The sequence below is a fragment of the Triturus cristatus genome, chromosome 10, assembly GCF_964204655.1.
Source record: "Triturus cristatus chromosome 10, aTriCri1.1, whole genome shotgun sequence".
Taxonomy (NCBI): domain Eukaryota; kingdom Metazoa; phylum Chordata; class Amphibia; order Caudata; family Salamandridae; genus Triturus; species Triturus cristatus.
The window spans coordinates 329,067,137-329,094,026 of record NC_140593.1 but is presented as its reverse complement, the minus strand read 5'-3'; the positions used below and the strand labels follow the sequence as shown (position 1 = coordinate 329,094,026).

Below are 26,890 nucleotides of genomic sequence, written 5' to 3'. Positions count from 1 at the left end.
GCTGACCGATGGGAAAGCACCCGAGTGGGCCGGAGGGGGCCACACGAACAGAACAGAAGCAACCCAGGCCAGCACCGTCCTCGGGGAGGAGGAGGGGGCCAGGGGCGAGGGAGAGACGCCTTGCCAACAACACCCGTGGCCAGCACCCCGCCTCCGGCCGGCCGGGGCAACCCCCTGTGGCGTCCTGGGGCCCGAGCCAACGTCACGTGCCACCGATGCCAGCGAGTCGGCCACTACGCCAATGACCCGAGCTGCCCGCAGAACCAAGCACCCAAGCCCCGCCAGGTAGCTGCCGCCGCCCTGGGGGAAGAGCGATCATCGGAGGAACCAGAAGAGTATGAGCCGGCCCAGCAAGAGTGGGAGCCGGCCGCCATGGTCCTGGCGTGCTTAGGGGGAAGAGACATGGTCCCGCGGGCTCCCCTACCCGCTAACACCAGGAAATACGGTCAGTGGGTGACCATTAATGGACAGCGAGCCGAGGCCTTGCGCGACACAGGCGCCAGTGTGACGGCCGTCCGCTGTCACCTGGTGAAGCCCGAGCAGATCCTGCCGAACATTCTCTGCCCCGTCCGCTCGGCAGACAACTCTGAAAGTATGTGTCAAATGGCCTGCGTCCCATTCGAATGGGGAGGGGTCTCCGGCCTGTTGAAGGTGACGGTCCGGGACGATGCCCCCGTGGACTGCCTCCTGGGGAATGACCTCGAGAGTTCCCCGTGGGCCACCGTTGAGAGAAGGGAGCACCTGGGGATGCTGGGCCTCCCGGACTGGGCCTGCATAACCACCCGGTCCATGGCCGCCCGTGCCGTCCCTCGATCAGAAGAACCGGAATGGCCGGCACCTCCGCCCCCGGTCGCCCCAGTAGAAGACAACGACAAGGCCAGCCTCCCAGACCCGACGACCGAAGGGGACGCGCAATCCCAGGGCCTTCCTGACCTGGCTCAGTGGCGTCAAGAAGGGGGGCCCACCCAAGAACAGTTCCGCCAGGAACAAAAGACCTGTCCCTCCCTCGAGGGACTCCGCCAACAAGCCAGCGCCCAGAACGCAGGGGACTCCACCGGAACTCACTGGGTCTACTGGGATAACGACCTGCTATACAGCGAGCAAAGAATCGCCGAGCTGGGGGCCGGTCGAGTACTGGTGGTACCTCTCCGCTTCAGAGACTTTCTGCTCAACCTGGCACACGATGTCCCCCTGGCTGGACACCTGGGCCAGGACAAAACGTACAGCCGCCTAGTGACCCACTTTTTCTGGCCGAAAATGAGGAACGACGTCCTGAACCACTGCCGATCTTGCCCCACATGCCAAGCCAGCGGGAAGAGTGGTCGGAAGCTGAAAGCCCCTCTGCAACCCTTCCCTGTGGTCACCACCCCGTTCGAGAGGGTGGGGATAGACATTGTGGGGCCTCTGGACCCCCGCACGGCACAAGGACACAGGTTCATCTTAGTACTGGTGGACCATGCCACCCGCTACCCCGAGACGGTGCCCCTACGGACCGTGACAGCTCCGGTGGTTGGCCGGGCCCTAATGGGGATCTTCTCCCGGGTAGGCTTCCCCCGAGAAGTCGTCAGCAACCGAGGCACGAACTTTATATCCAAATACATGAGGTCCCTCTGGCAACAATGCGGGGTCACCTACAGATTCACGACCCCCTATCACCCCCAAGGGAACGGACTAGTGGAGCGGTTTAACCGCACTCTCAAGGGGATGATTGGGGGATTGGAAGAGCCCCTCCGTCGCCAGTGGGATGTACTACTCCCGTGCCTCCTCTTCGCTTACCGAGAAGTTCCCCAGAAGTCCCTCGGTTTTAGCCCTTTCGAACTCCTGTACGGGCACCCTGTGCGAGGGCCCCTCAGCCTAGTAAAAGAAGGTTGGGAGATGGCCCCCCTAAAGACCCCTCCAGACGTCTTCAAATACATCCTGGCCCTACGCAATCAGACCCGGAGCTTCAGACAGATGGCCAAGGCGAACCTCGAGGCCAGCCAGGAGGACATGAAGAGGTGGTATGATCACAATGCCTCCTCCGTTGAGTTCGAGCCTGGACAACAAGTATGGGTGATGTCCCCCACCGAACCATGTGCCTTGCAAGATAAGTGGACGGGGCCCTTCAAAGTGGTCGAGCGCAAAAGCCCCGTCACTTACCTCATCGACCTGGGGACCTCCCGGAACCCCCTCCGGGTCCTCCACACCAACCGACTCAAACCACACTTTGTGCGCTCAGAACTCAGCCTCCTGATGGCTACGGACAGTGGGGCCGAGGAAGACTCCGAACCCCTCCCGGATCTTCTGAAGACTCAGGAGAATGACGGCTCCGTGGACGGGGTCCGGCTCTCTGACGCCCTCACTTCGGAGCAACGCCAGGGCTGCCGGAACCTCCTGCTGCAGTTCGCTACCCTGTTCTCCCTCACCCCCGGGGTCACCCCTTGGTGTTTGCACGACGTGGACACCGGGGACAGTCCCCCTGTCCGACACCGGGCCTACCGCGTACCAGATCGGGTACGGGCCTGCATACAGGAGGAAGTGGCCAAGATGCTCACAATCGGGGTCATCGAGCCCTCGGAGAGTCCCTGGGCCAGTCCGGTTGTATTGGTTCCCAAAGCCGCTGCCCCCGGCACCGCACCTGAACTGAGATTCTGCGTCGACTACCGGGGCTTGAACGCTGTCACCCGGACCGACGCTCATCCGATCCCCCGAGCAGACGAGCTGATCGACCGGCTGGGGGCCGCCCGCTACCTTAGTATCTTCGACCTAACGGCGGGCTACTGGCAGATCGGCCTCACACCCAGGGCTCAGGAACGGTCAGCCTTCTCTACCCCCGATGGCCACTACCAATTCAAGGTCATGCCCTTCGGCATGAAGAATGCCCCCGCCACGTTTCAACGCCTCGTGAACCAGGTCTTGGCGGGGCTCGAAGAGTTCAGCGCTGCCTACCTGGACGATATCGCTGTATACAGCCACCACTGGCCCGACCACCTCCGTCACCTCCAAGAGGTCCTACAGGCCCTCCAGCGGGCCGGCCTCACAATTAAGGCCGGCAAGTGCCAAATTGGCCAAGGGTCTGTGACCTACCTTGGGCACCAAATGGGAAGCGGGCTGGTGGCCCCGCTACAACTTAAGATTGCTGCCATCCAGTCCTGGCAGCCCCCCGTCACCCAGACCGAGGTCCGAGCCTTCTTGGGGCTCACCGGCTACTACCGGCGGTTCGTGAAGGACTACGGCAGCATCGTGGGGCCCCTCACGGGTCTCACGTCCAAGAACCAACCGAAGCGGATTAACTGGACCCCCGATTGTCAAGCGGCCTTCGAGAAGCTGAAGGCCGCCCTGTGCACCGCCCCTGTGCTCCAGGCCCCCGATTACAGTCGGGAATTCGTGGTACAGACCGACGCCTCCGACCACGGCATCGGAGCCGTCCTTTCTCAGTTAAACCCCGAAGGTCATGACCAGCCGGTGGCCTTCATCAGTCGACGTCTCCTGGCCCGAGAACAGCGCTGGAGCACCATCGAGAGGGAGGCCTTCGCAGTGGTGTGGGCCCTCAAAAAGCTCCGGCCCTATCTCTTCGGTACCCACTTCCGGGTACAAACCGACCATCGACCCCTGCAGTGGCTGATGCAGATGCGGGGGGAGAACCCAAAACTCTTGCGCTGGTCCATTTCCCTGCAGGGAATGGACTTCACTGTGGAGCACCGACCAGGCCAAGACCACGCCAACGCGGATGGCCTGTCCCGCTTTTTCCGCCTCGACGAAGAGAGTCCCCAAGGAGATGGGTGACTCTCCCCGCCTTCAGCTGGGGGGGACGCATGTTGGACAGGCCACACGAAGGGCTTGCTCCCTCCCCGCACGACAGGGCCCGAGCTCCGGCCCACCAGGCATAACCCACGACAAGCACCTGTACCCCGTCTCCCGACGGATCTTCTGCCCTCGGACCTCTACTCATCACGGGGCCCAGCCCCACCGGCTCCCCCGGCCGGTTCAAGCCGCCATCTTGGGCCCTGCACCACGAGGCCGCGTGGCCTCGCCCCGACCCTAACCCCGGGCCTGGCCGGCCCCGACATCCCGGCACCACCGTCCACCCAGGAGGTGAGCGGACCACTTGGCAGGTCAATGGGAGAACGAAGTGTCAAGAGCTCTTCCCCCGCCAGGTGCCGATCGCCTCCAGCTCCCCCAGGCGCTGGCTCCACCCCCTGCTGGGTGTCTGGACACCTTCATCCCGGGCCCTCCGACCTCCAAGTGCGAGGGTCCGGACATCAAAGGGCGCCTGCCCTATAACTGGGGCAACTCCGGAGCAGGAAGGCAGTTGTATCCTGGAGTCGAGAGACACCGAGAGAACTCAGCCTTGACGGACTACTGGCGCTGCCATAGCCCGCTCTTGTGAACCATCGTCCTGCCTGCTGGCGCTGCCGCGGCCTTCTGCAACATCCATCCTCGTCGGGACCTGCTGGCGCTGCCGCGGCCCGTTGTAACGACCATCCTCGTCGGGACCTGCTGGCGCTGCCGCGGCCCGTTGTAACGACCATCCTCACCGGGACCTGCTGGCGCTGCCGCGGACCGTACATCGACCATCTTTCCGGGACCTTCTGGCGCTGCCGCGGACCGTGTACCGACCATCTCAACCGGGACCTGCTGGCGCTGCCGCGGCCCGTACCAACTAAGCCACCAAGCTCGAGGATTGTGAGCTAGTCATCATCTCATCCGAACTACCTGACTGGTAGACAGACTGTCCCGCTACCCCTTACCCTGCTTTGAGAGACTTGAATCGAGGGGACCCCTGAGTCCAGACCTCCTTGTACCATTCAACCGTACCTTAAGAAGTGCTTATAAAGAACACTGAACCTTATCCGTGTGTGGTATCTGTCTGTGAGGGGGGGAAGTTACTTGTCTGTACGATCGCTGGAGACGGCTCTCCCCGGAGACCTCTCCTCCTGACCCCGGCCGACCCTCCCGGTCCATCTACCCTTTCTAACAATCTTCCAGTCACATGAATGCATGCAATACACTTTCACTTTCTGGGGAAGCTATATCCATCCACTATCTTGTGCATTGCTAATCTAGGGGCACCAAAAATATACTCTAATGTTCCCTGTATTCAGACTCTCACAACACACAAGAGTTCTACCACCATGCATGTACTACACATTCACTGCACATATATGCACACAACATGCAAGCAGAATATCAGTACAAAGTTCTGGGTTTCACTTAAAGCTGAACTTCACCCCAGAGGAGCCAGAAGCCCACTCTACTTGACGAAGAAAAAATATTCTGAACATTCTACTGATTCACATTACACTGTACAGCGCCACAGCACAGTGCCACCACTATGAGGGCATGATTAGTACACTTCTCAAGGTCACAGATTCTGGACCTTGCATTACCAGAGACATGTCTCAACCTCTGAGCTCATGAAAGAAAAGCTAGATGCCAGAGTAAAAGAAAAAGTCGGGGCACCAGTCACATGTTGTCTGGCATTCACAGCAGAGGCACATGCCCGTTTACTAGGACGGGGGAATTCCCATCCCAACTTACACATGGCTTTATATAAATTTCTTGTCATGACTAAGATGTGAATGTTTTTAATAAGTTATTCCTTTCCTGAGCATTATTAAGACAAACACCTCTCCAGTTGGGGTAAGCAATCAAAAAATGGTTAAGCTGCCAAAATATCAGCTTAAAATAGGAAGAATTATTCTGCCATTAAAGGTCAACATCATGGGCATTCAGCAGGAAAGAAATCACATGCTGGTTTCTTGGATTATTAATCAAGCTCGATTGTTTAAGAGTTTTTTTTATTTAATTTTCTATAAATTATAACAGAGATTTGTAGATATAGGCACATCCAAAATGCAGATCCTGGGATACAGAGAACCTTTGATGATGGTATTGAAAGACAAATTTTAAGAAACCAGGCCACAAGAGATTATGCGAAGCTTTCAACGCCATGTTGAGGGCTGGTATTTGGTGAAGTCATAAGATTAACACAATAGAAAGTGGCATGTGGAAGAAATGAATGCACCCTACAAAAAGGAAAATACATTCTGTAAGTCATTATCTTCCATGAAGAAATTAAGGTGCTACTGTTTCAGTTCAGATCATACCGGTCACCCTTCAGTGACATTTAATAATGCCTTCAGAACATCATCCTTGCTCTTGTACAAGTTCCCTGCTTTTAAACCCCTTTTCAGCATTCACATGCAAATCGTTGGCCCTCTCACCTAAGCTAATGTTGCCTTGACCTATATGGTAATGAAACTTAATGCACCATATTTACATTTGCCTTAACAACATATGCAAATAATGCTAAACAAAACAGGCGATCGGGTCCAAGCACTTGACTCGCTTGTCGTTAAGAGAGTGTGCCTTTTTTTTTTTCATCAATAGCTTGTTATAAGACAAGTGTAATATCTGCTTCAATAGTCTGTTTTTCATGAAATGTTTTAATAGGTACGTCGTTTGTGAGAACATGCTACTTTATAGATGCACAGCAATGACACAAAACAGGGATTATCATTGCGGCGAACTACAATTATGTTGTGACCCACCAAGAACTGCGCTTCCTTTCTTGAGCCACAATCAGTATGTCCACCAGTAACCTTTAATCCTAAAAAAACTTGACTCTCTTTAAGTTCTGTGTTTGTTTTACACTACAAGAATTAAGTACAAACATCACTCATGGTCCCAACAGACGGTCAGTGATGTAGGCACCACGCAGAACTCTGGCAAACGCAATGCTGCACACCTGCCACAAGAAGACAAGAGCAATTCTCTATACTTTACTTCTCCTATGTAAAGATAAGTGAAATTCATGGTATTACACTACTTACTTGTAAACATCAAGTTGAAGAAATGACTGGCAGCAGCAAGAACCACGCGGTGAGCAGGGATCTTTCTTTCTTGCACCATGAGAACCACGTCACAGAGAGTTTTCTGTAACATGAAATACAGGATGACAGTGTGAGTGGCAGAATAAGACAGAGGATAACTATGCATGTCCATTCTTTAAGCATTTAAAAATATGAGCCAATAAATGGGATACATATAGAACTGTATCTTATTAACCACATGTTATTAACAAACAGTCTCACATTTTTGGTTTGTTGTGCAAAGTCTGACAGTAAACTTTCTTTTATACACAATCCCTGAATGGAATATTACCATGGCCAATGATGTTCCTGGCATCTGTTTTTGTGCTCTGTATTCCCCGTGTATGTTTCTTTTTTCAAATGCATCACCTCCTTACATTGAAAGAAAGATGAACCCACACTATAATTTTAGAACTGCAGCTTTGACTTGAAAAACAAAGTGGCAAGAATAAGGTGGTCCTCTTCCTTCCTTTATGACAGAAAGAAGAACATTTTAAAAGGTTTACTGAAAGCAGGTTTACTGAAAGCTCATAAATCTAGTTACGCTCCTCCCCCTCTGCATATTCAATACGTCTTAAGTGCCTTTCAGACTTACTTAAAATTTCTGCTACACAAACTCGTGCCAGTCTCCACTTTCATGGTAGCTTCCTAGTGAAACAATTTGTGTAAGACACACAAGGAGTTAAACCAGCGCATTTGCTATTTTTGATGTAGCAAAATAGTGATTTTGAATTGGGCTTAAAATAGGCGGAGAAAGACATGCTGATTTTTTGAGGAATTACAGCATTTGCAAACATCCCCCAAAAAATTGTTAGTGTGCTAAAAAATGTCTGTAATGGAAACAACTGTTAAAAGACTGTTTTAGGACACAAGAAGAGACAAAAACACATGATACTATGGAATGCTTAAAAACGACAGTAGGTTTGTGCGATCGTGTAGCCCCGGACACTCCAATCATTTGGTGTGAGTGAGCGTGATGAGGAGCATAGAGCCACGATCCAGTCACTTCGGATACTGGTCTCTCGCGGGATCTGTGGGATACATGTCACATATTCAGCTTGGTTTACTTCCATCTCTATGAACGACTAACCCCAACACCACCCTCCGCGGCACCCTCGTACACAGACCGTCTGGCCCCCGCCCGCCTTTCACCAACACCATCATCGACTTCATTGCACCCCAGGCTCTCGCATCTTCCGATTACATCCTACTCATCGATGTAAACTACCACCTGCACAACCCCAATGACCAGAACACCACATCCCTTCCGGAGAACCTCGCCAACATCAGTCTCAAGCAGTTAGTCACCTCCCCGACTCACGTAGCAGGACACACACTCGACCCGGTCTTCTCCGCCAGCGAAACCATCACCTACAGCCACACCTCTGAACTTCTCTGGAAAAACCACCAGTGTTCATTTCTCCTTCACCAAACCCCCTTTACACCACTGCACCCACCGCCCCAGCCATAACAGAAACAAGGTCTCCGAACAGCTCAGTGCCACCCTCAGCACAACTACACCAACGGCATCCACAGATGCCAAACCGCAGCACACAACCTCCACATATGGATCTCCAACTGCTCCAGCGTGCTCGCGCCACTAAAGAACGCATCCAGAAAGCACCACTCCAAGAAGGCCAGTTGGTTCACTGCCGCCCTCCATGAGTCCAGACGCACCTGTAAACAGCTCAAGAAGAGATGGGGGGGAACAGCAAAACCCCAGAAGCCCACACAGACTTTAAAGCCCCCATCACAGCGTACCATATCCTCCTCAAAACCGCAACGAAAACGGCACTCAAAGATAGAATCAATGCCATCGCACACAACAGCAAAGAACTCTTCGCCCCCATCAAAGAATTTGCAAACCCAACAGCAAAACCACAGAAGTCCCAGCCTCTCAAGACCTGTGCAACAAACTTCCACCACAAGATCAAGCATACCTACAACAGCTTTGACACCAAAGACTCGCTCACCAATTCCGCCACCACCACACATGACGACCCCCAGCAAATCCTGCTCAACTGGACCCCGCTCATCACCGAGAGACTCTCAAGACCTTGAAAAGCGTTCACTTCGGAGCACCCTCGGACCCCTGCCTGCACCACATCTTCAACAGAGCCGCCACCTCTATCACACCCGAGCTCTGCCGGACGATCAACTACTCCATCGTGACCGCCACCTTCCCCGATGACTGGAAACACGCCGAAATCAACCCCCTCCTGAAGAAACTGTCTGCCAACCCGACAGACCTCAAGAACTTCAGACCCATCGTTGTGCTCCCCTTCCCAGCCAAGGTCATATAGAATGCCATCAATGCCCAACTCTACAAGTTCATCGAATCCAACCACGTCCTAGACTCCTCTCAATCTGGATTCCGAAGCACGACCAGGGAGAAATAGCTGCCCGCATCCTCCTGGACCTCTCTGCTGCCTCCGACACCGTCTCCTACCACACCCTAAGCAAAAGACTCCATGATGCCGGCATCTGCGACAAAGCACTGGGCTGGATCCACTCCTTCCTCAGTGGCAGAACACAGCGTGTCAGACTCCCACCATTCCTCTCTGAACTCACAGAGATCGGCTGCGGAGTTCTCCAGGGCTCCTCCCTGTGCCCCATCCTCTTCAATGTCTACATGGCCCCGCTTTCCTCTTCAATGTCTACATGGCCCCGCTTGCAGCCATAGTCAGGTACCATGGATTCAACATTGTCTCCTATGCTGACGATACCAAACTGTTTCTCACCAACGAGCCCAAATACCATAAACAACTTCCACAATGGGATAAAGGCAGTCATTGCCTGGATGAGAGACAGCTGCCTCAAACGCAGCTTGGACGAGACCGAAGTCCTCATCCTGGGGCCCAACACCTCCGCTTTGGAAGACTTCTGGTTGCCCGTTGCAACAGGACCCCGCCCCCTCCACACCAACGGACCACACAAGAAACCTCGGCATCATTCTAGACTTCTAACTCACGATGAACTGCCAGATCAACGCTGTCTCCTCATCATGCTTCCACACTCTTCTCCTGCTCGAAAGACTTTCAGGTAGATCCCCACTGAGGCCAGAAAGACACTCACCCACGCACTTATCAGCAGCAGACTCTACTACGGCAACGCACACCATGTAGGCATCCCCAGAAACTCCTCAGGAAGCTACAGAACGTTTAAAACGCAGAAGCCATACTGGTCTTCAACATCCCCCACCGCAGCCATATCTCCGAGCACCTGCGAGAACTCCACTGGCTCCCAGTCAACAAAAGAGTCACGTTCAAGCTCCTCATGCATGCCTACAAGGCCCTCCACAACGCCGGACCAGCATACCTCAACCACCACCTCTCATTCCACGTACCCACCAGACACCTCTGCTCCGCCGAACTGGACCTTGACACTGTCCCTAGGATCCGCAAGACCAGTTACCAGAGAACGATCCTTCTCCTACCCCCCGCCAAAGCCATGAGCACCCCATTGCTGACTCAATTCAGAAGAACCTCAAGACCTGGCTATTCGACTCAACCTCAATGCATATATAAGAAAAGGTTTCGGAGGTGCCACCCCATGTTTCTGTTTAGTTTTCCGGCACTATCCTTTCTTTTGTCTCTCCCCCTCTATATACTAACTGTTTATTAACTTGACAGAATTCCATATCCTCCACGATAGTCATTTTTGTCAAACTTGTGTTTATTGAAATGTTTTCAAGTACCTCATTAAGATAGAACCATCATTTCGCTCAACGCAGTGATCGGCAGACATATCATCAATCAAGAGGGTGTCGCGCAGTGTCACATTGCCGGGCCAATGTCCCCGGTCCCACATCGTATCAGGAATGCAGTAATAGAGGATACAGTTTCTAATGTATGAGGGGTCGGGTCAGTCTCCAGTGTCCATCATATAAACCCAAACAAACTGCGTTGGATCTCCCATCTTTCTTTTGTGATGGGGTGCTATCTAACACTCTCTACGTGAAGGAGCGATAAGAGGTCAAATATGTCCCCAAGAAACAATATCCAGAAATGAATAACCTAAACCCCAAACCCCAAAACAGTGGTGGCGGCTCAAACGTAAAGGTGTACTTAACGTAAATCAGGAGACGATAACTCAAAATTGAAAAAGGTGCAGAGCTCTAACAGAAGAGGGACATACAGCTAGTGGTAGTCCTCGGGGGAGGAAGGTGACCAACGGTCCCCACCTGAACTCAAAATTCTTGTAGTTGTCCTGGAAAATGTCGGACATTTGTTCTAGGCTAAGTAGCTTCCACAGCAGAGAGTGCCAAAGGGAAATCGCCAGAGCCTCTCTTTGCTTCCAGGCAGCTGCCAAAGTCACTTTAGCCGCTCCTATACAGAGCCACATTATTGCTTTGTCCGCTCGAGTCTAGTGTTCCAGGGTTGGGTCACGAAGCCCCAAGAGGATGCCTGCCATGGAGGTTGGGATGGGGTACCCTAACATATCCTTCATGAGCGCTAGTATTTCTTCCCAGAAGGGGCGTATGGAGGGGCAGCCCCACCAGATGTGTTGGAAGTCACCCAAGAGACTGCATCCCCTCCAGCATCTGTCAGAGGTATTGGGAAAGATTTGCTTGAGCTTTGAAGGGTGAATGTACCAGTCGATCATGGTCTTGAGATGTGCCTCTCGGAGCTCCATGGAGTGATTGAATTTGGTGATGTCAGTCCAAAGTCGTGACCATTCCTCCTCTGAGATATCTCGTTGCAGAATGCCCTCCCACAGGGTCATGTATCGTGGGCGTGGGGAGAGTGCGGTAGTGAGCAGGAAGTTATATAATAACGAGATTACCCCTTCCATGGTGGTAGTTTTGGCGAGAAAGGTTTCAAATCTCGTGGGGGGGTGGGTGGCCGCCTCCCGTACCTGTGGAGTGAGAGCCCAGTGTAACAGTTGAGTGTAATGGTACCGTTCTGTGTTCTCTAGGCCATAGTCTCGTTTGCAGTTATCAGCACTGTGAAAGAGATGGGTCAGAGCGAGGCAACCTCCCTCCCTCCAGGTGTCGAAGGGTCCCTCACACATACCCGGGGGAAAGCTGAATTGAAATGGAGCGGTGTGAACGGGGAAGGGAAAGTTGCCCACGGGTCATCTCCCGCTATCGAATCCCACACCTTCAGAGTGGTACGCGTCGAGGTGCTAAGATAGGCATTCTTAGGTCGATCCTTCTTGGGGTGCCAAGCTAAGTCCCAACTAGTTCTCCCCGCTACACTGCGACCCATATGCAGCCAGTGTTTTTCGGAATCTCGTTTGGACCATTCTGTCAGAACTCTCAACTGTGCTGCTTTATAGTATAATGCAATATCTGGGAGACCCACTCCGCCCTCCATTCGGGAGCATCGTAGTAGTGTGAAAGAAAAGCGGGCCCGCCCTCCTTGCCATATGAAGTGTAGAATCATGGATTTAGCTCGACGGAAGAAATCCGGATCGAGTTCAAAGGGTAAGGCTTGGAATAGATAGAGAAGCTTAGGAAGGAGTGTCATCTTGGATGACATGTATACGGCCTAGCCAAGAAAGAAAAAGAGGCTCCATCTCGTAAGATCTTTTTGTATACTGATGAGAGCGGAGGGGAAGTTTGCATCAAAGAGACCCTTGACCTGGGGTGTCAACTGGACCCCTAGATACTGTATGGAGGAAGTGGTCCACTGAAGGGGAGTAAGGGGCTGAAGCGCGTGCATTTCTGCCCGTGGAAGAGTGAGATTGAGTATGTACGATTTGCCAAGGTTTATCTTAAAGCCCGCCACCGCTTCAAACCTCGCTAGTTCAATCTGCAAAGGGGGCAGGGACCCATCCGGATTAGAGAGTGACAAGAGGACATCATCAGCAAAGAGTGATATTTTGTGTGAGTCACCGCAAAAAGGAATTCCCTGAATAACAGGGTTGGCCCTGATGGCCATCGCCAAGGGTTCGATGCTCAGGGCGAAAAGCAGGGGCGAGAGTGGGCATCCCTGACGGGTGCCCCTTGAGTGGGAAAAGGGGGCTGATTGAATTCCATTAACTTGTACCTTCGAGCGCGGGTGAATATAATTGGCTTGAATCATGGTGATAAATTTAGGTGCGAATCCAAAGCTTGTGAGGGTGTTAAAGAGGAATGCCCAATCTACCCTGTCGAAGGCCTTCTCGGCATCCAGACCCACCAACACCGCAGGGATATGTCGTCTGTTGGCATTCTCTATTAGGTGTACTGTTCGTCGGGTGTTGTCATGTGTTTGTCACCACTTGATAAATCCCGATTGGTCAGGGTGTATAAGATCAGGCATGAGGTCATTAAGTCACCTAGCTAAAATAGAGGAATAAAGCTTCACGTATAGATTTAGTAGGGCAATGGGGCGATAAGAGGCGCATAGTTGGGGGTCCTTCCCTGGTTTAGATATGACAGAGATCACAGCGTCAGACATGCAAATACTCATTTCAGAATTAGACACAGTTCATCCAATTCATAACAGCATTTTCGGCAGTAAACGGGTTTACATTTGAAAATTGCTAGATATACCCATTCTAAGAATTCACAAAACGATATGGAATTTTCCATCTATTCACAACTGCATAATAGTGTGCCATCATCGCATAATATTAAGCAGGGGTAACTCCAACGGGAGGGGCTCTTAGGAGGTGTAACATGGTGTAGTTTCCCTGCAAGTCTGTGAGCATTTACAAACTCCTCTCTCACCCCTTCCCAGTCTGGAAACCTGCAACTGGCGCGGCCTTAAAGCATTCTCATGGAAATATTTCAGAATTGGTAATAGTGTACATGTACTTTTAAGCAGAGCTGCAACTCTAACAGCATACTGCTCAACCTTTGTAGCCGACTCTGCCCCAATCTTTGTTATTAACAGCAAGTTTGGACCAGCCCCTAGTAAAGAATAACCAAGAATTCCAAAAGTATTTTTGTAATGTTATTATTGCCCATTAGCTGCCTTTTCCACAATAGTCTTCAATCTCATAATTTGGGGTATTCTTGTTCCAGCCTAGGTAGCAGCCACCAAACACTTCCATACATAAAGAAGCATAAAGACCAATTGGCTTATGGAGTATGGAAAAACGGTTGGGTAGTTGGGTACATTACAGCGTTGTATAATAAGGCCCTAAATCCTACTCATCTTAACTAGTCTCTTATGATAGAACCGGATACAGAGAAGTTGAACATGAGGAAGGAAGCAATTCAAGGATTTTTATATGTTAGTTGCACCTAAGCTGCACACATGTTTTCTTGCAACTTTCAACTGCCCCCAATGCACTCAACCTCACTGCAGATTTACACCTGTAAACCTGTTATTTCTGCCTATAATGAACCCACGTCTTATTTTATTTTTCTAAGGAAGAAATATATTAATTCATTGCTCATCACTAGTTAATACTGGGTGGTGTTCGACTTTTTTCCTAGTCAATATCCCTGGCAACGTCTTGTCACTTTGACTCTCAATTAGCGATTCAAGACCAATACTGACAAACATATAGATCCAAAGAACACTGCCAACCAACAGCTCTTCATATAGATCATGCTACCTTCTCTAACATTTCACCCACCACTAACAAAAGTGCCGCAGTTGCCATCATCCTCAACTATCTTTAACAATCACACCCACTCTACCAAACTACTCACCACCACTCCTAAGAGCACACCATACTGCAGTCATGGCCCCCCTAGAAGTTCTTATTATTAAAGCACATTACCCTCTTGCTGCTATCACCTTTTTTTCTATGTATATGCTCTGTTGGACTATCGACCACCTGACTCTACCGTCATTAGCTTTGGTGACATGAACCAACTATTATCAACAGCACATACTCTTTACCCAAAGTTTTAACAGCCATTCTATGATGAACACTTACTCTGCCCCCACACAAGTAAATGGAAATACACCTGACTACATACTCATCTATAGCACACGTTCCTCCTATTGGCTACCACATAACCTATGGACCATGCCACAATACACATCTATATATCGCAATACACTCACAAAAACCTAATACCCAATGGAGGCATTCATGCAACTCCATTCCAGCAAACCTTGCCCCATTCTTTGACTCCACCTTTGGTGACATGTTTAATGCCATTCTGCTGTTAAACTTCTCCTACTACCCCTTCATGCCTTTACCACTAACAACCTTAATCCCACAACCTTGACTTATTTCACATCCATTATAAAAAAGGTATAAAATCACTAATCTTTCTGCAAATGACAGAATCCTGGACCTGGACTGTAAACAGAACCACATCACCCTAACATCTGTTCTTGATGCTGCTAATATACTATCCTTTTAGGAATGCATCACATTGCTGTAGTCACAAACCTAAGAGCCAGCCCATTCCGTCTATTTACTAAAGCCTCCCCACTGCAACATTATCCAATTTGGCATCTGTACCTCTAAATCTTGCCCCTTATTTCTACACAGAAATGGCTGCAATCAGAAAGTTCTTAAGCACGCTTCTGTCTGCTCCACTTTCCTACTCGTATACCCATGTCTTTCATACTCTATTTGCCACCTTCTCAGCCACTTCTCCTCAGAGGTGATTGCATTACTTATGTTCACACACACACCTATTGTGAAACCCCTCAGAACATTTAGTTCCAAAAGTATCAAACCTCTTGACTTCAACTCCTTCTTTCAATGTGTTAAACATAACTATTCAGTCACTCCCACAGCTACTAAAAAGCATTTAGTCAGCACTTGTCATACCACTGCTTTAATAGTCTACTGTTAATCCCCCATATCTATCACTCTGTCTCTCAATTTCATGTATTTCCCAAACACTATAACAATTGTCGAACTCTAAACTATCTCTTCGTGTGCTACCAAACCCTCTGCAATCAAACTGAGTGCTTCACTGTGTGAAAACCACTCCCTCATAAACAAGTTACGCTTCATGAACTGTGCTCATCGTATAGAGCACTCGTCTAACCTCATCTCATACTTCTTGAACTATGTATGGCACTGAACACTGTTAACCACTAACAATGTTGTCCTCTCTTGGAAATTTTGAAATCAGTGGATTAGCAGTTGTCCGGTTTGCATCATACATCATCATCATGCTCATTCCCTAGCTCCTGATCTCCTCACCGTCATAGCATCTCCTCTATGTTTTCACCTACTTACCACCACAGGAATGTTAGCGGTTGGGGTGAGGCACTGTGAGCTAGTTAGGAATTGGGCTGCTGGTCTCTAAAAGTCAATTTATGTTACAGCAGTTAAGTATCCTAAAAGAAACGAAATACACAGACGTCTGTTTCCCCTACGTTGGTGTGATGCTAAGAGGTTGTTTAAATGTTCTAACACTTTTGAGGGTTACCTTTTCCACTCTTTTAAGGGGCTGACAACATCCCTAAATAAATAATAAAATACAGAAATAGTGGTTTTGGGCCACGAAAGATTTCTCCACCAGATGTAAAATCATAAGTAACAGACATCTAGGTCTCACTAAACCCTCGGTATGAAGAATGAGCAGACTACCTGGGAGAAATGGAACTGCCATAATAATCGACAAGAGGAGCACATAAGGGAAGTGCAACAGGCAAAAGGCAACACACAAAGGGGCTATAGGCAAACCGAATATGAGGCAAAGCAGGGTATAAAAGAGAGAGGCAGGAAGTCATGAAAATTAAATTATGAAGACATTAGATGAGATGGATAGGAGGCAAGAGGGCTAAGAAGAGACAAACACACTGAGCAGAGCTGAAAGCAAGTCCATTAACAGGATCTATGCACTACTCAATGACAACTAACAGCACCAAGAAACCATGGGAGACATTAAGGACAAAGACAGGTAGGTAGGATGATCATTTAAGTGAAAATTAGCATTGTGGTTGCAAATGAAAACAGGTGCTATTGCTACCCCCCTTTCCCCATTTATCTCAAGCCTCAGAATCGAGAAAAGGTGGCTAAAGGACCATTTACTATTCTGCACAACACAGGAACACAAAAGATAACTGCAGCAACCTAATACAAAACAGCAATTGATGTGAAAAAGCAACAGAAAGGAGGATGTCATGGGGGATAAGGAGCACGACCCCAGAGGCAAATCGTGCCTCTGGCTGGGCAGGAACATAAATTTGATGAAGGGGCTTGGAAAAATGGGAAAACTGTCACGATGTACGCTCAAGAAAAATCTCTGATCCAATGGGGCTAAAGAAACAAACATATCACACATGGGATCACCTACCTAGACAGTATGAATCGCATTGGGAGGGTGATGGGGGCCCCCTTCTAGACAATTTCATATTTATTAAATGACCGACGGCATGCGCTGCAAAGACTGAAGCAGCCAAGAAGCAATATGGAATCCTAGTGGATGAAGCAAGGGATGACTACAGAAAAACTATCTCACTAAGGTTAATGTAGTAAGCTAAGGGTACAGCTGCCAGTCAGGATGCATAATTCATAGATCACAAACAAGTCAGACATTTCTCTTGATCAATTACAGTCCGTCAGAGGTATAATGAGTCTTGACAATGTATAGCTAGGTGGAACAGACCATATGAAACAATATCTCTAAGCAGACAGTAAAGAAAGAGGATACAGAGATCTAATTCTGAAGTGAGCTACCAAGAGTAAAGAAAAGCAAGAGAGGTTGACCCAAGAAAGCTGCAGTATGGGCAAAGGAAGGATATTGAAGCCAAAGAAACATAAGGGCGAACAATACTAGAGCAGACTTTTGATATTTGATGCAATAAACTTCTCAGACACCACGGCAAATAGGCTTTTAATGAAGGAGAATCCATTTATAGAGTTGTTCGTAGATACCCTTATAACATATGTTCATTAATAGGTGGACACCTGGGAGAGGAGCAACCCTACCAAAAGGAGGAGAAAATGCAGGAAGGACAGAAGACATAATTAATCTTGACAAAGGGAGAGATGATTGGCTGACCCTTGAAAGTGGACAAGATGGAGACTCAAATAACACTGATCACATTAGGTCTCCTCTCCAGCTAAAAGAATAACTTGCAAAATAACCAGTCTAATCTCTAAAGAGTGGCCATCCATAAATGAGACCTGGGCTAAAAGAGGCACCGTCAACCAAACTGCAGTACTCCCGCTGGAACACACCAAAAGATCAACACTAGCCCAAAAGCAAAATGTAGGGCCACTTAAAATGGGCAGCAGCACTGAAATTGGGTGTAAAATGAAAAACCGCTACAATAAAACTTGGCAAGAGAAATGGAGAGGATAAAAGGCAAGTCAATTATATTTGGGTAATTCATTAAATAAGGGCAATATTGAATCTGCTTCGGAGAACTATGGAGCGAGTTTCACTGATAAAGATGGCAGACAAAGAAAGAGAGAGGTCATATTAAATATCACCAGCAAACCATCTCAAGAAAACTAGGGCAACAGGAAATACTGGGGAAAAGTCAAGGTGAGGGGTAATACGCTATGGATTAAAGGCAATTTACCACTGCTCAAAGAACGTGTAAGATGACATCTTGGTAAAACCAAATTACACTCATGTTGAATGCACTAAAGAAGGGCTATACAAAATGGGGAAACCACAATGGTAACCCACCTCACACAGAAAAGTTGCAGATCCTGCACAGAATCCATCCAGCTTATTCAAAACTGACAGAGGATAGTAGAAATATTCTTAGAACCAAGATTTAAGAAAATCGAATTAACAAAAGGAGAACCAAATGATAAGATGCATGACAACTCTAAGCATAATGCAAAGCCTAGTGGTCTACAAGGTCGGTAATGAATGCATGAGAACCTTGGGTTACAACAGGTCTATGTTCGGTGAAAGAAGCAGATCCACAAGCAAATACAAGTATAACAAATGCAGACTGTAACGCACTAAAGGAAGAAATACAGACAAACAAATCAGGCAAGGCACAGCGCAAAACAAAATGAGGTCTTGCTTAGGGTGCTACAAATATCGTGTGAATAAAAAACAAAGCCATCAAAAGGCTGGAAAATATTTATTGAATCACTTGAGAAACGTGAAGAAAATTTTTAACCAGGTGACAGAAGACATTGATAACTTCCAAGTACCTATTGGTGCTAACTTTACAAAGCCCCTGATTGGAGGATCATTTCAAAAACGTTTTTATGGCACATGTGGCCTCTAGAGATTAAACTGGAGACATGAATTCTCAGTTGCGTTTGCCAGCAATCAGTGATTTACACCTCCCTGTCAGTAAATGATTCTTTGTAAAGAATAGAACCTAAGCTGTGGAAGTGCTAACATGGATTAAATGTGCTAAGAAGCTAGCTCCCTAATGTTTCTTGACCTTCAAATATTGGGCGGGCATGTCAAGAGTAGGGCATTCAAGGCCCTTCTATTAGCCCAACATTTCTGTGGGTGGTGTAGAACAGCACACTTAATGCTACCACTTTATTTACAAAGGATTAAATAATGTAGCCGAATCGTACAGGTCAATATATCTACTCGACGCAGGCTAAACTTTTTTTTTTAAGGTACATCCTACATGCTTGCAAGAAAGGAAGGGGAAAAGGGGGATACTGTCTCTGGTGCATGAGGGCTTCAAGAAGGAAGGAGTGACCCTTTGGGTCGCAGCCCTCTTCAACCTACCAGACAAATATGGTGTATACACAAGCATTGTATTTGGCATATGACTTATGGGTTGCACAGCTGTTGCGTGAGTTGTGGATTGCAAAGCCATGTATAAGTGAAAATTTCAGTATTTTATGTTTTGTTAAGTAACCATAACTGCAGTTTAATATAGTGTTTTTAAGTTAATTTCAGAGGATTTTTCAAAATAAATGTTACAGTATAGTAACCTTTGGCTGTGCTTAGAGGGGGTGGGTTGCAGGACCTGCAATGAGGGGCCAGCCCCTGCTGAGAACAGTCTTCACCTTTTCAGTGAATTACAGGGTGCAAGAACTGAGCTCCACATCCAGTCAATGAGATAACGGGTCTGCTTTGTGTCCCTGGAACAGAAATGAATTAGCTCTCTCATCCAATCAAATTTCTTTTACTTTTGGTTCACAGGCTGGATTTGCGATCTAGATATTGCTAACTTTTGAACCCTGAATTATACTGAATCAATTCACAACAAATCAAGCAGATGCCCTTCTCAGAGTTAAGTTCTACTTTCCTGCCAAGTTTGTTGTAATTTTGTTGAGCTTGTTTTTCTGTAGAGGAAAGCAAAGAATCTTATTGTAGTTAAGCTGGGAATAATTACTTTTTTTGATCTCCCCTTATTCCCCCTTCCCCTGATGGATTTGCATGAGACACTGCATGCCAAACTCAGTTTTTTGTCAAAAGTTTCATGCAGATTCATCAAATGGCACCAAAGTTATTAGGAAACTAAAACAAGCATTGGCAAAGCCAATCGGTCTCGCCGCTTGTGGGCACCACTGGTATTTCAATGTCCAGGCTGGTACAAAAATAAGCAAAATCACCTGAAGACGGTATTTTTAGCCCTTATGTGTACATACGTCAAAAAACAAATATAAACAGAAAGCACTTTCAAATGTGTTCTGGAGCTGCGTTAACAATTCATGACCAATAAAGAAAACAAAGGCAGAAAAGTATAGTTAGAAATTAATGCATATGGTTTTGTTTAAAGGCCTATTTTGTATCATGTTCCGGTCTATGCAAACTCTTAAAACAACAACATATGGCCTGTATTTTTCTCTTGGAAAGGTGACGACCCAAGGCGTCAGTAATGTTTAATTCACGGTCTCACAATTTCAGAATTGAAACATTTTCAGTGTTCTTTACAACAATATCATTGTTAGTCATTTATCTTAAATAGCTAACAACCATTCACAAAACCAATACTCCTGGCTGGTTTTAGGTGTATGTCAATTGTTGCGCTATATATCTGGATCCAATAACAGAAAGCTCACAGAGGAACCAAACGTTGGATGGCATACTAATCACAGAAATTGAGTTTACCTGTTTAAGCCATGTCCTTAATTCCAAAACCACATCACCTTTGGAGAACTGGGTCTGGTAGCTTAGTGGACTAATGTGTCCACTGCAGGGGCCTGTGTTGGACCTCATTGTTACAGGTTCAAAACCTGGTAGGTCAGCTCAGCCTTTCATCCTACTGAGGTCTATAAAATTAGTACCATTGACTTGGGTAACAATAAACATCTGTTATTCAGTGCCAAAAAGCCCATCTGGATGAATGTGCACTTTACAAATACATGTGTTATCTTATGTTTGGAGACCCACCCTACTTTACGTCCCTTTTGAAGCCCCAGCTGACGTGCAGTATCGTTAGTCAATTATAGCTTATAAACCAATAGCACTTTGCACACGGGGAATTTTAAATTCATACTCCACATTATGTACCTTTTTCAATGAACATCGTCTTCAGGGTGGAAGCTTTGTGTCATTAAACAAACCTGGCTTAATGCCAGAGCCAGATCCCTCTAAAGTGTGGGGCGGGAGGGGGCGAATCAGAAGACATTAAACCATGTGTCTCCTATTGTGACTTAGGGCAATATATGCATCATTTACATACTACACCAATGAAAAAGTCAAATTACACACCCTACGTGGACGCTAGCTCTCTGACTGACCAGTACGATTGCTGCTTGTAAGCACTACAGCCCAAGTCTATCACTTTCAGTGGAGTTCAGGCTTCCGAAGTTTATTCTTCACGTCTCACCGCCATACCAAGATCAGATCCAATTCAAAAGCCTTGCAGTTAATCAGCTTTAAAGAGATCCTGGGCACAAGACTCTTTGAATTTTTGGAAACTGTTTGGGACACTTAGTGGACATAGACATAACATAGAATAACATTTGCCCGTTGACTTTTCTCTGTGGAGCTTTTTTTTTTGTGCCAGACGGATGTGTCTCCTGGAATTGTGTTGGGGTGCTTTGGGCTGTGACAACAGATTACATCTGCCTGTCTCCGTGGGGCTTTTTTTTTATCATAATCGGATCCGTCTACCTGGCAATCATTGGAATTCTCACAAACTGTTATAAACAAGCCGACATAGGAACGTACTGTCTTGTGTGAGAAGCCAATTGGTTTGAAGCTATTAACAAATATTGTTGGCACTTTGGCAATTTGTACTTTACAAATGATACACTTTTCTGCCCTGATGAAGTTCCCTATAAGGGAATGAAACGCGTTGCCTGGATTTCCTATATTTGATGATCTTAAATAATTTTTTGGAATAAAGAAACTACTTTTCTATCAAGCTTGGCCTTTTTGGACTTCTTGAGCTGTGCATGGAGTCTGCCCTTATTGAAATGGCGGACTCGGTGAGGTGGACGCTTGACCAGGGGTCGAGGGCGGTGCTAGTGCTGCTAGATTTATCAGCAGCATTCGACACCGTCTCTCACAAGATCCTGCTGAGCAGGCTCGAGGACTTGGGTGTGGGTGGTGTGGTGCTGAAATGGCTCACATCCTATCTTTCGGACCGCACACAGCAGGTTTTCACCCCTCCCTATACCTCCCCCGCCAGATCACTTAAATGGGGAGTTCCCCAGGGTTCTTCCCCGAGTCCGCTCCTTTTTAATATTTATTTTACCCCTTTAGCTAAGCTGATCGCTCAGACAGGGATTAAATCCACCTCCTATGCTGACGATATTCAGCTTCTTTTTACTTTTGACACCCCCTCTGCTTCTGCCTTTGATCCGCTGAAATCCTGCCTCAGGGACATTTCTAGCTGGATGGACGCTAACTCCCTCCGACTCAACGCAGGAAAAACGGAGATCCTGTTTTTTAACTCTCCTTCTCCCTTGGACTCTAGCCTTTGGTGGCCAGACGATCTAAGCCAAGCCCCTACCCCTAAAGAGTCAGTGAAAAACTTAGGGGTACGTTGGGATAACCATCTTAGTTTCAGTAATCAGGTACAGACAGTGGCTGCTTCCTGTTTCGCTAAAATCAGGACCATTAAACGCCTTATTAACTACCTGCCGGCGGACTGCCGTAAAACTGTTATCCAGGCATTGATAATTTCCCATCTCGATTACGCTAATGCCCTCTATCTTGGTATCTCAGCAGGCCTGTGTCACAAACTTCAGACAGTCCAAAATGCTGCCGCTCGGCTTGTAGAGAGAATTCCTGCTAGACACCATGTCTCTCCACTTTTACGCAAACTGCACTGGCTACCCATTGCTAAAAGAAGTGTCTTCAAAGCAATGACGCTGGCCTTCCGAGCCTCTCAAGGCACCGGATCGGCACACCTGAAAAACATCTTGCGACCGTATGCCCATTCCAGGACATTGCGCTCCAACTCCCTATTCTTCTTGCACACCCCACGATTTAAACGAGTTCGTGCTGGTGGAAAAACCTTTGAGGTCTGTGCCTCTCAGAACTGGAACAAACTCCCGCTAGCTCTACGTACCAGCCAATCAGAACCAGCATTTCGTAAACTGCTGAAGACACACCTTTTCTCCTCCTAGACAGGTCCTCCTTTTCTGGCTCTCCTTTCCCAGAGTTCTCAGCGCCGGGACGCCCCGTTGGGGCAGCTGTGCGCTTTATAAAATACACAAATAAATAAATAATAAATTTGTCATAATAGTTTCTCATCTGGAGCACAGTGACGCTACTCAACGGCTGGCGCAGGGGTAGTTTGAACAGCGAACTCACAAATAGGAACTGGCATGAGGTGCGGCATATAGGAGGTCCGCCGTTGATGCTTTTGGATATAAGTAAACATGTTTGTTCGGGTTCACCAGACCAGTTTATTGAAGTGCAAATAACAAGCTAAAAAACACTTTAGTCGTTAAAACCTTTAAAAAAAGATAGGATCTCATCGTGACCCAGAAATATGTCCATGCGGGGAAATTAATTCATGCCGTAGCTCGGTTTTTATTTAAAGTATGTCACAGAGATTCACTCGAAAAAGGCTTAGTGGGCTGTTGAATGGCACAACTGTTAGGGATGTTCTTGTTTCGATTACATATATTCTTGTTTCGATTGCATATAAAGAGGAAAGGCAAGCATTTTTGACACGTAAAAACATAGGCTTGGCTGTCCTCAAAATTTAGAAAAAAATCACCAATTATTTTTTTTCAAACCAGTATCCGACTTCTGTTCTCCTGGACGGTATTACACAACTCGACTTTGGAAAAATAATTATGTCATGGTTTTTAATCCAATTCACTGAGCTCACATTTGCTAATTTTGTGCACTTCTGGTCGCACGCGCAGAGAGAGGGAGTTAGTTGAGGGATAACATTCACACATATTGGAACACATTTTCACAAAGGAAATACCAACCAAAACAAGCGCAGCTGCGAAAGTGAAAGCGACCGCGATGTGTTTATTTAGTAGCCTGATCCACGACGCGACCAGGAATGCAGCTGCACCTTGCGAGCCGCTGCTCGCTCCCGAGACCCAAACACCGTGAGAGTGAACATTTGAAGAAGAGGGGAGACATGCACCCACCTTTGGCCATTTGCGTGCTTTCATTATTGAAAGACACGCAAAGGCCAATCAAATGTGAGGGCGGAGTCACACCCACACGGAGACATTTCGGGGAAGTTTGGAGTGCTCACAAGAAGCCTCTCATAGAGCAGCACATGCTAGACTCGACCTAAAAACAAATTAACACTTTCAGTGTTTTCAGTTTGAAAGCATTCACCTAGCTACACTTTAAATGTGCTTTTTTAAGTGAACACCTGTACATGCAAGAACAACTTTGATATGATCTTCATGACTTAATACACTATTCAGGAAACATTCAGGAAATCTGCCACAGAACATGTATTTAATTATTTCCTGTCGTAACATAAGGGCAACCCAATAACCCCTTGAGAGCTTAGGTATGTGTAATCAAGCAAGAAGCCAATTCATAAACAAGATCACATTCATCATTGATTATGTATTACTCACCAACTGACATGACAGATTTATTTTGCAAGAGTGGATGAGCACAGCTGTGTTCCCCACTATTGACTTTGTCACCTTGAATCTCTTTCAGTTTACACCAGTGCCTTCTCCTAAAACACCCAAATCCTATTCCAATGTATTGAACTTTTGGACCTCAGTTTGTTGAAGTATAACTGTTTTTCTATCACGTACACCTCTGAATAATTGCTTTCTCTACTCTTTACTTTTCAATTTGCTTACCTATATTGATTGTTCTCCGATGTATGTTCAATTTATTAGAATATACGTTGAACCTAGAAATGGTGGCCTGGACAATCCCCTTGCAACCAGATACATGGTGCTGTATGTCCTTGGATTACCTGGGTGGGAAGAGGACACTAAAGCTTCCGCTTCTGTAGAAAGCAATCAAGACTACAATCCTGTATTTGCTTACCATAAATTTTATTATTTAGTTTTTAGTTCCGTTAGGTGATTAAAGTACTTGCTTTTTCTAAAAGACATGCAGTTGGCTGGACATTAAGTTATTGTGTCTGTTGGTTGTTGGCTGAGTTCTGAGCTCTTGTTTACGCCCCATTACATCCCAGAGGAGCCTGTGAATGCTCGACCTCACCACCCACAGTCAGGTGTGGAAAGGTTTGTTCTTGGTGCAGTTCGCAGAGACATAGTAGGACACCACTGGCAAACGGCCTCCACCACCAAGGTTGGGGCCCAGAGTAGCCCCCCGTCTGCCCTTTTCCCTCTGCCTCCCAAACACAGTCTGAATACTTGTGAACACAAGCATTGGCATAGCCAATAGGTCTCGCTTTTGGGACCTTATAAGTGTTTAGTTATGCAACTTTTGCATGGCTAAACACTTATAAGGCCCCAAAGGCGAGACCTATTGGCTATGCCAATGCTTGTTAAACTTGTTAACACTGGTTGCTCCTCATTAGTATCCATTCATCACCCAAATATAGCAATACGCAACAGAAAGCTGACCAGTCAAGTTTTGAAAGGGCCTTCCACCACGCTGCTGCATTTTTAGTATTGTTGGAACCGTTTGAGCTAGAATCAAAAAAATATTTTTGTTAAAATCTGCAGATAATGCTGCAAATGATGGTTTATGTGGCAAATGCGGCAAATCTATAATTATGCCAAAATCACGCGACCGCATTATCGCATAATTCCAGTAGCCTTGCTTTTAGCCCACATGTATCATTAGGGCAAGTTCAGCGGACTTTGGGACACATAACTCCCCAGAAATATTCTAGGACTCGTGCTGGCAACAAAAACATAACAGAAATATTTAAGGAATACTCAGTATATTATATTATAGAATACTAATTATAATGGTAATACCACATGAACAGGGGAACAGTAATGGAATTAGTAATACGAATAATGACAATAATAAAACAGTACACACCACAGTAATGCGATACACACCAATGGCGGCACGGCGCTGTAAACATCTCAACATATAACACAATTGTAACTTTGATAGTAACAGTGACAACAGCAATGACGCTGGCACTCACAATAATCACATGAATAGTAATAATACTGTTTTTAGTGATGCGGTGCATACATTCAATAGCTAGTTTAGGTCAAGCCATGGTAATATGTTCTGTGCAAGGGAGTTATTTGGAGGGGGGGGGGGGTTGGGGCAGGAGACAACCTGAGAGGAGAGAGGCAAGATAACGGACAGAGCCCGACTGTTGCGCCTAATAATAACACGGAACTTGAAAAACGGGTTTGTGGGAAAGGAGGAAAAGTAGAAGGGAAAATCAAATGCAAGGGGGAGATGAAAAAAGTAACAAAAGGGAAGGAAGCGAGGAGAGCGAAAGAGTACATATAGGAGGGAGGGAAGGAAAACCTCCAGGACTTTGGATAAAAGGTGAACGACCGAGACGGAAGGAGTTGAGGAAATGCACAGGTAGGGAAGGAAACGGTGGGATGAAGGAAGGAAACGACAAAAGGCGGAGTCAACTTAGGGAGGTGAGAAAAGAGAACGAGGCGACAAGACAACGAGTGAGAGAATAATCTAGAAATAATGAAACAGCCCCAGCATGAGAGAAGGAAGGGGTTGAGTAGAGTGGGGAGAAGGGCAATAAGGACTGTGGTGAAAGGGCAGCGAGAAAGGGGGGGTAAGAGATGAGTGAAGAGAGAATGAAGGGCGCGGAGAACAGAGGGTGGTGGAAGGAAGTTTGCAGAGAAAAAGAAATTGAGGAATGAAAGAAGGTGAGAGAAAGGAGACCTTCGTAGAAGGAGGGAATATGGGAAAGAGGAGCTCAATGGAATTT

General features: G+C 47.2%; 1 protein-coding gene across 1 annotated transcript in view; it reads right to left on the bottom strand.

Moving 5' to 3' along the window:
* KLHL7 (kelch like family member 7) overlaps positions 1–26,890 on the bottom strand; it is a 428,793-nt gene that overhangs the window by 373,550 nt on the left and 28,353 nt on the right. Inside the window, exon 2 of the mRNA XM_085631525.1 lies at positions 6,816–6,918. Coding sequence (XP_085487651.1) covers positions 6,816–6,918 — 103 coding nt within the window. The remainder of the gene's footprint in view (positions 1–6,815; positions 6,919–26,890) is intronic.